Here is a 10344-nt window from a genome sequence, read left to right as displayed (position 1 = left end):
AGTCCTATTTTTTATAGTTTGGAACATACAGTATATAATTCAATTCAAATAATTCAAATAAAAAATTTTTTTGAAAAAATAAAAATACTGACGGGCGGATTTAGATTATACAGTCACATGTACGATATTCATAAAAAATATCAGTCTACAGAATAAATGCTTAGGTCTGGGTCGGGCATTTTAGATTTCTTTCAATATATTTGAATTTTATTTATTTATTATATGTTATACGCATAATCTATAAAAGCTTCAATAATAATTAATAAATAAAATAAAAATAATATTCAATTACTACATCAGATGTTGCAGCACAATATTTATATTTGCAATTCTACACCATAAATACAAATATTATAATTTCTTTTTCTAAAAAAAAAAGTATTACTAGATAAAATGATAAAGAACTTAATAATTAAATATCCTTTAATAGTAAAAAGAGCAAAAAAAGGAAATACATTTAACATTTAAAAATAGATATATTTATATTTATTGAATAATAAAAAACCTTATTATAAATTTGGAAGTTCGACATCATATTCATTTTCCATTCTTTATAACGTTAGTTTGGTCGGATGATTCATTTAAATATCCAACAGCTACTGCTTCTTTTCCTTTTTTCTACATGTATAAGCTGAAATTACAAAAGAGTACTCCTAATATCATATTAGAAAATAAATATATTTTAGTTCATAAAAAATAATTTTTTTTTCTCAAAAAAGAAAAATATTTCAACAAATAAATAATTTTTGATTGTAAAATGTATTTTTGAATTGGTAAATAACCAATCGTACGAGTGAAACTTTAATAAGTCTTACCTTGAAACAGCTTGCCGTTTCGGATTCATTGCTCTCACTCTCATGAATAGTGAATTGTGTCTATTAATTATGAAAAGAACTCTATAGTCTTGAGCCCAGTTAATCTTATATGAAACGGGACCGGTTTCAGCTGGATAAATACTATTACCTTTAATTTGGTTATTTTCTGAGTCTAACACTATTGAATTACTTAAATTCCTTCCATTATTATCTACAAGAAATAAACGGGATACATCTTTTCCTCATACTTTTTAAAACGTGCAATTATATTTCTTCTAATTTTAAATTCGTTTGTGTCTTTATTTTTGTATGAAAAAAAACCTAGGTCTTTGAATTGAACTTTAGGAACGTTTATTATGATGGTTCTAGTAAAATCAGCCTTTCTAGTAAAATTATTTGCCATTATGAAAATAATGATAATAAAAAAATATTTAATATAAAGAAATGATTTTGGTTGGGAAGTTTTAATTTATGGGAAGTTGTATTAGCGGAAACTAGGGCATATTTATAACCATGACAGACTTTGTTGTCAACAACAATCCTATTATATTCATATCTTGTAATAGTTAGTAATATGTATGCTATTATACGTAAAAATACAATGTAACCCTATAAAAAATAAATGTCCAGAAAATGTCTACGAAAATGTCCGGAAATTGTCCAGAATAAATCTGGCATGTCCAGAAATTGTCCGGAAAATGTCTATTTTCTGCTACAAATTTGATACCTAAAATTTTGACATATCCGGACTTTGTCCAGAATATATCCAGAATTTGTCCAGTATAAAATTTTGGACAAATTCCGGACGGATAAACCTGGACAAATTCCGGACATAGTAAAAATTCAGATAATTTGAGCTGGACAAATTCCGGACATGAAAAAATTCTGGACAAATTCTGGACGCTACTTCCAAAAAAAGGATAAATTAATTTTGTAGAAAAATGCAAAAAGCACAAGACTGACATTCATAACCTTCTTTGTCATACTAATTAAATTTGCTGAGCAGGCAAAAATACTATATATCTATGATATAAAACTTTAAGTTAAAAGCAATTATAATGATGGTCACCTGTTGATCATCTTTTTGTGCCAAATTTTATGAAAAAATATTTCAGGTCAATTTCCGGACAATTTCTGGACAATTTCCGGACACTTATTTTTTATAGGGTAATATCCTCTAAAAATGTATGTGTAGTAATATAACATAATACTTAAAATCGTACAATAAATGTATAATATAATGTTTAAAAATGTAAAATACATTGTAAACAAAATTTTACAATTTTTTATTTCGTTAAAGCGCGTTTTGAGGATGCACAATTCGATTATCATAAACACAAAATCGTGCACATTTTGTAATTTTTTTGTGCATATACTGCGCATAAAAAACTTAGTGATGGTATTTAGTTAGTAACCAATATAAATACAACACATAAACAGGTTTTATAATAATAAAGAAATTTTATAGATTGTATTTCTTGGTTTTAGGAAATAATAAAACATTCTAATAATGTAAGATAATTGATTTGATTAAAAATTTTTTTCTTTATCTAATCTAAAGTCACAATTGTCATTTTTGAGTCATTATTATTAACTCATTTATTTTGAAAAAACTATATTATTACTTTTTTGCATTCCAAATCTTACTTTTTTATAACTGATCAGAATCAAAATGTTTTTTGCAAAAATTCGTAATAGCATTATTAAAAAGCATCAGTTTCATCAGTACCGATTTCAAAGTTCATATATCCGCGATTTCTTAGATGATAAGAAAGTTTATATTAAATTCAATAAAAATATTCACATAGAGCTCAGACAACATTGTAGTTCCTCTGCATTTCTATCCTTTATAAATAATAATCATGAATATCTTGAAATTCCAAAACACACAGATTCAATGAATTTTGGTTCACCTTTGTTAACGAGTTTTTTAAGAATTATAAGTCCTGGAGATGTTGATTCTTTTAACCTAGAATGGGATTGTAGTTATAGACTGTTTTGGAAGGATAAATTAATTCTTAAAGCGGAACCAAGGACTGAGTTTATTGCAACAGATGAACTTGATCAGCTTAGGTAAGATATGTTAAAATTTTCAAATTTAAAATTTCTATTTATTAAACTAATACTATATATCTTAAAATATATAGATCATCAACTGAGTTCTAAAAAAGTGCAATTGGTACAAATACTATATTTTTTTTATAATAACTTCATCACAAATTTTTCAGGGTATTCAATATTGCACAAATAGTTAAATTTCTAAAATTTATGCAATATAATTAACAATATTATATGTATAATTCTTTGTACAAATTTATATAAAAATTAACCCATTTTTTTACAATATATTGTATGGAAAATACATTATATATATTAAATATGCAATTTCAGAGTGTGCAAATCAATTTTTTCATGCACAAAATATTGCATATTTTTTACATAAAAAAAATTTCCTGATGTTTACTATGAAATTTAATTTGGTTTTGCATTATTAATATAAATAAAATTATTATAATATAAATTATTCGTCAAATAGTACTTTGTCACTCTTAATGCTAAAACGCCGCATTTAATGGCATAATGCCAGTGAAAAGACCACGTGAGTGCATAGTATGTCAAATCCCTCCGTTTTTCAATTTTCATAAGTATCCTAAGGAACTTAAAAACAAAAATCTTATTTGACACGCCCTTAGAGACATTTTTTCAGGATACGCTGGATACTAGTTCAAAGCCCGGAATCTAAATCCAAACCCAGAACCTAAAAATACGTTCAAGCGAAACCTTTCCCTAAAAAAATTGATATACCAATTAGCAGAATCATAAAAATTAAAAAAGGAACATTAGTTTGTTTCCTAAAGCTAATGGTGAGCTCCCTTTCAAAAAAAAAATACTTATCCTCTAAAATGTTATACCATAAAACTACAAAACAACAAAAAGAAATGTTAGTACGTCCCTTAAAGTTTATTCAAACCTATCCAAAGAAAACTAGCTTACCATTTAGAATTCCATACCAGAGAAGTTGGAAGCCCGAAACCTATATATATATATATATAATAAGTTATAGATAAACGATCCTCAATGCCAGCTTTAGAGGAGGCAATTAAAGTAGAATCATCCATAAATATAAGATGAGAGATAGGAAGGTTGTGATGTTCTTGTGTAGGAGAAGAGTGAGAAGGCAGGTAATCAGAGAAGGCCGAGGAGTATGCACATCCGCCCAGTAAATAGTTTTTGTACCAAATGGCTCATCCATATATAATTGGCTCTAGATCGGCTTAAATTTGGATTATTTTTCGCATAAATTTGAGCTTCGAGCCAATGAGCCCGTTTGGTATAAATTTATGCAAAAACTATTTACTGGGCCGCATACCCTTCGTTACTTACAGTCCTATTTTTTATAGTTTGGAACATATATAATTCTGAACATGCAATTCAAATAAAAAATTTTTTTTAGAAAAAATAAAAATATTGACGGGCGGATTTAGATTATGATAGAGTCCCATGTAGTGCTTTGATCCATGTACGGATTGATCCGGATTGATCCGGATTAAATCAAAAATCCGGATGAAATCCGCAGTTTGAACCGGATTTCGTCAGATCCATCCGGATTGCCAGTTTTCGGATAACTTAAAATATTTCCGAACGAAACCAATGAACAGAATTTAACAATTTAAGGCATGTAAGATAGTGCTTGACGTTGCGCATTTAATGGTAGGATTGGATTTTTTGAAGTAATTTTTTTTATCCGGATTTTCGTTTAATAACAGTTTTCATCCGGATTAAATTGTTATTCAATCTGAATAACGGATTTCATCCGGATCGAAGCACTACTAGTCCCATGTACGATATTCATAAAAAATATCAGTCTACAGAATAAATGCTTAGGTCTGGGTATATGTTATACGCATAATCTATAAAAGCATCAATAATAATTAATAAATAAAATAAAAATAATATTCAATTACTATTATATCAGATGTTGCAGCACAATATTTATATTTGCAATTCTACACCATAAAATACAAATATTATAAAATAAATTTATGAATTTCTTAAAAAAATATTTATTGCTTTTTCTAAAAAAAAAAGTATTACTAGATGAAAATGATAAAGAACTTAACAATTAAATATCCTTTAATAATTAAAAAAGCAAAAAAAGGAAATACATTTAACATTTAAAAATAGTTATATTTATATTTATTGAATAATACATACAATAAATAAAAAACCTTATTATAAATTTGGAAGTTCGACATCATATTCATTTTCCATTCTTTATGGTTAATTTGGTCGGATGATTCATTTAAATATCCAACAGCTACAGTTTCTTTTTCCTTTTTACATTTATAAGCTGAAATTACCAAAGATAAATACACCTAATATCATATTAGAAAATAAATATATTTTAGTTCATATTTATTTTCTCAAAAAAGAAAAATATTTAAACAAATAAATAATTTTTGGTTAGTAAAATGTATTTTTGAATTGGTAAATAACCAATCGTAAGAGTGAAACTCTTACATTGAAACAACTTGCCATTTCGGATTCATTGCTCTCACTCTCATGATAAATGTATTGTTTTTACTAATTTGGAGAAAAACTCTGTAGTCTTGAGCCCAGTTAATCTTATATGAAACGGGACCGGTTTCAGCTGGATAAATATTACCTTTAATTTGGTTATTTTCTGAATCTAACACTATTGAATCACTTAAATTCCTTCCATTCTTATCTACAAGAAATAAACGGGATACATCTTTTTCCTCATCCTTTTTAAAACGTGCAATTATATTGCTTTTAATTTTAAATTCGTTTGTGTCTTTATTTTTGTATGAAAGAGAGCCTAGGTCTTTGAATCGAATTTTAGGATAGTTTACTATGGTTCTAGTAAAATCATTTGCCTTTCTAGTAAAATTATTTGCCATTATGAAAATAATGATAATAAAAAAAATATTTAATATAAAAAAAATGATTTTGGTTGGGAAATTTTGGGAAGTTGTAAGATTAGCGGAAACTAGGGCATATTTATAATTATGACAGACTTTGCTGTCAACAACAATCCTATTATATTCATATCTTGTAATAGTTAGTAATATGTATGCTATTGTACGTAAAAATACAATGTAATATCCTCTAAAAATGTGTAATATAACATAATACTTAAAATCGTACAATATAATATATAAAATGTATAATATAATATTTAAAAATGTAAAATACATTGTAAACAAAATTTTACAATTTATTATTTCGTTAAAGCGCGTTTTGAGGATGCACAATTCGATTATCATAAAACACAAAATCAGGCACATTTTTGTAATTTTTTTGTGCATATACTGCGCATAAAAAACTTAGTGATGGTATTTAGTTAGTAACCAATATAAATACAACACATAAACAGGTTTTATAATAATAAAGAAATTTTATAGATTGTATTTCTTGGTTTTAGGAAATAATAAAACATTCTAATAATGTAAGATTTTGATTAAAAATTTTTTTCTTTATCTAATCTAAAGTCACAATTGTCATTTTTGAGTCATTATTATTAACTCATTTATTTTGAAAAAACTATATTATTACTTTTTTGCATTCCAAATCTTACTTTTTTATAACTGATCAGAATCAAAATGTTTTTTGCAAAAATTCGTAATAGCATTATTAAAAAGCATCAGTTCCATCAGTACCGATTTCAAAGTTCTTATATCCGCGATTTCTGGGATGAAAAGAATCTTTATATTAAATTCAATGAAAATATTCACATAGAGCTCAGACGACATTGTAGTTCCTTTGCATTATTATCCTTTATAAATGATAATCATGAATATCTTGAAATTCCAAAACACGTAATTCTTAAAAAACACGTTAACGGTGATGAACCAGAATTCATTAAATCTGAAATTTATAGAGGTGTTGATTCTTTTTTCCTACTTTGGTATCGTAGTTATAGACTGTTTTGGAAGGATAAATTAATTCTTAAAACGGAACCAAGGGTTGAGTTAACTGAAACAGATAAACTTGACAAGCTTAAGTAAGATATGTTAAATTTTTCAAATTTTTGAAAACAAAAATTTCTATTTATTAAACTAATATTATATATCTTAAAATATTTAGATCGTCAACTGAGTTCTAAAAAAGTGCAATTGGTACAAATACTGTAAAAACTTTATTATGAAATTTAATTAGTATAAGATTGGTCTTTCATTATTAATATAAATAAAATTATTATAACATAATTTGTCACATATTATTCGTCAAATACTTTGTCACTCTTAATGCTAAAACGCACATTTAATCATGGCATAATGCTAGCGAAAAGATCACGTGAGTACATATTTTTGGGTGCTACTGAAAATCACATGAGTGACTTTTTCCATCACGTGTCAAATCCCTCCATTTTTCAATTTTCATAAGTATCCTAAGAAACTTAATAACAAAAATCTTATTCGACACGCCCTATTTGTTAAATATGTGCCACTCTAGTTAAAATGCGGTTTTCAGGCATTTTGAGACATTTTTTCAGGATACGCTGGGTAGTTCTAAGCCCGGAACACACTTAAAGACTGATTCTCAAATATTAATGTTAATAAGCATTTTCTAAAAAGAAGGTTAGAAGTATCAAAACTTACTATCAGAAATCCAAACCCAAAACCTACAAAAACCTACAAAAGTAAAAAGAAAACATTAGTAGAGTGTTTTCTCGAATAAAAAAAATACGTTCAAGCAAAACATTTTCCTAAAAAAATTGATATACCGCATTATAAAGGTGTCCAAAAGCAGAATCATAAAAATTAAAAAAGGTACATTAGTTTGTTTCCTAAAGCTAATGGTGAGCTCCCTTTCCAAAAAAAACTTATCCTTTAAAATGTTATACCAGAAAACTACAAAACAATAAGAGAAATGTTAGTACGTCTCTTAAAGTTTTTCAAACCTATCCAAAGAAATAGTTACCATTCAGACTTCCATACCAGAGAAGCTGGAAGCCCGAAACTTATATACATATATATATTATATAATAAGTTAATATGCACATCCATCATAAAAAGTCCTGTCTGGAGAAGTCACATACCCTTCGTTACTTTCAGTCCTATTTTTTATAGTTTGGAACATATTTAATTCGGAACATGCAATTCAAATAAAAAATTTTTTAGAAAAAATAAAATACTGACGGACGGATTTAGGTTATACAGCCCCATGTACGATATTCACAAAAAATATCAGTCTACAGAATAAATGCTTTAGGTCTGGGTCGGGCATTTTAGATTTCTTTCAATATATTTGAATTTTATTTATTTATTATATGTTATACGCATAATCTATAAAATCTTCAATAATAAAATAAAAATAATATTCAATTACTATATCAGATGTTGCAGCACAATATTTATATTTGCAATTCTACACCATAAGATACAAATATTATAAAATAAATTTATGAATTTCTCAAAAAAATATTTATTGCTTTTTCTAAAAAAAAAAGTATTACTAGATAAAATGATAAATAAGAACTTAATAATTAAATATCCTTTAATAGTAAAAAAAAACAAAAAAAGGAAATACATTTAACATTTAAAAATAGTTATATTTATATTTATTGAATAATACAATAAATAAAAAACCGAACCTTTATTATAAATTTGGAAGTTCGACATCATATTCATTTTCCATTCTTTCAACAAATAAATAATTTTTGATTAGTAAAATGTATTTTTGAATTGGTAAATAACCAATCGTACGAGTGAAACTTTAATAAGTCTTACATTGAAACAGCTTGTCGTTTCGGATTATTCATTCATGATAACTGAAGCGTTTTATTGTGTTTACTAATTTGAAAAAAACTCTGTAGTCTTGAACCCAGTTAATCTTATATGAAACGGGACCGGTTTCAGCTGGATAATTATTACCTTTAATTTGGTTATTTTCTGAGTCTAACACTATGATTGAATCACTTAAATTTCTTTTATTATTATCTACAAGAAATAAACGGAAACATCTTTTTCCTCATCCTTTTTTAAAACGTGCAATTATATTGCTTTTAATACTATTAAATTCATTTGTATCTTTATTTTTATATGAAAAAGAACCTAGGTCTTTGGATTGAATTTTAGGAAAGTTTACTATGGTTCTAGTAAAATTATTTGCCATTATGAAAATAATGATAATAAAAAAAATATTTAATATAAAGAAAAATGATTTTGGTTGGGAAGTTTTAATTTATGGGAAGTATTTATGGGAAGTTGTAAGATTAGCGGAAACTAATAACCATGACAGACTTTGCTGTCAACAACAATCCTATTATATTCATCTTGTAATAGTTAGTAATATGTTAAGACGTTATGTCATATATTAATACTATTATATAACTAGTGTACTTTTGGATATAGTGAGTGAGTTTTATACTAATACTACTAATAAATTAATAAAAGATTTTTTTATAACAATAGATTGTGTTTAGTGAGATTTATAAAAAATTTAATGAGATTTCTTTTTAGTAATAGTTTGGTATAAAAAAATTTTCTGGGATTTTTTTTTAATAACAATATGTTGATAGTAGACAATTAACTTGTTAATAATTGTTTTTTAGTAAGATTTTTTTATAGTTCACAGTAACACTAATATTACTAGTAAGTAATATAAATGAAAGATTTTTATAACAATAGATTACATTTAATAAGGTTAATAAAAAAATTTTCTGAGATTTATTTTAATAACAATAGGTATGATAAATTTTTGGTGATTATTTTTTTTAGTAACAATAGATTGGTAATAGACTATAAAAAATGTTGTGAAAACATTAAAAACTGAACTGATAATGAATTGGTAAATCAGATCAGTTTTGGTCACAGTAATAATTGTCTATTACCAATCTATTGCTACTAAAAAAAAAATCACCAAAAATTTTATCATATCTATTGTTATTTAAATAAATCCCAGAAAATTTTATATATTGTACTATACTAATTTGTCATAAAAAAATTCCAGAAACTGATCTATTATATTAATAAAAAATCTAAAAAATTTTTTATATCTCTCCATTATAATATAGTACTGATCTGTTGTTATCAAAAAAATTTTTTATATTGATTTATTGACTCTATTGTTAAAAAAAAATTCAGAAAATATATTTATATCAATCTATTATTAAAAAAAAAGTTAAAATTTTTTTATATCTATTCATTGTACTATACCAATCTATTGTTATTAAAAAAAGTCTCAGTAAATTTTTTGTATTGATCTATTGTTATTAAAAAAAATCTCCCAAAATTTTTTTTATATGTCATTAAATATAATCTATTTATAAAAAATCTTTTATTAACTCATTAAACTAACTATTAATACCTATTAGTAGTAGTATTACTGGAAAAAATCTTTAAAAAACAATTATTAATTGAACAAATTAATAATCAGTTGTCTATTACCAATCTATTGTTATTAAAAAAAATCACAAAAAAATTTATTAAATTAGTCCATTGTACTATACCTATCTATTGTTATTAAAATAATCCCAGAAAATTTTATATCTAGTAACTATTGT

General features: G+C 25.3%; 3 protein-coding genes across 3 annotated transcripts; 2 read left to right on the top strand and 1 right to left on the bottom strand.

The window, feature by feature from the left end:
- Positions 1 to 2487: 2487 nt before the first annotated feature.
- OCT59_020995 (uncharacterized protein) lies at positions 2488 to 2981 on the top strand (the record flags this gene model as incomplete). Its single annotated transcript, XM_066149549.1, has 2 exons — positions 2488 to 2888; positions 2963 to 2981. 2 exons carry the CDS (start codon positions 2488 to 2490, stop codon positions 2979 to 2981), a joined length of 420 nt encoding a protein of 139 aa, XP_065990443.1.
- Positions 2982 to 5332: 2351 nt separating this feature from the next.
- On the bottom strand, positions 5333 to 5737 carry OCT59_020994 (uncharacterized protein; the record flags this gene model as incomplete). Its single annotated transcript, XM_066149548.1, has 1 exon — positions 5333 to 5737. The coding sequence occupies one exon, from the start codon at positions 5735 to 5737 to the stop codon at positions 5333 to 5335; it is 405 nt and encodes a 134-aa protein (XP_065990442.1).
- A 702-nt stretch (positions 5738 to 6439) lies between these two features.
- Positions 6440 to 6844, top strand: OCT59_020993 (uncharacterized protein; the record flags this gene model as incomplete). The annotated part of the gene is made up of 1 exon (XM_066149547.1): positions 6440 to 6844. One exon carries the CDS (start codon positions 6440 to 6442, stop codon positions 6842 to 6844), a length of 405 nt encoding a protein of 134 aa, XP_065990441.1.
- Between the last annotated feature and the right edge of the window lie 3500 nt (positions 6845 to 10344).

This window comes from Rhizophagus irregularis, chromosome 3 (genome assembly GCF_026210795.1).
Source record: "Rhizophagus irregularis chromosome 3, complete sequence".
NCBI classification, from domain to species: Eukaryota; Fungi; Glomeromycota; class Glomeromycetes; order Glomerales; family Glomeraceae; genus Rhizophagus; species Rhizophagus irregularis.
This window is presented reverse-complemented; position numbering and strand designations above follow the sequence as displayed.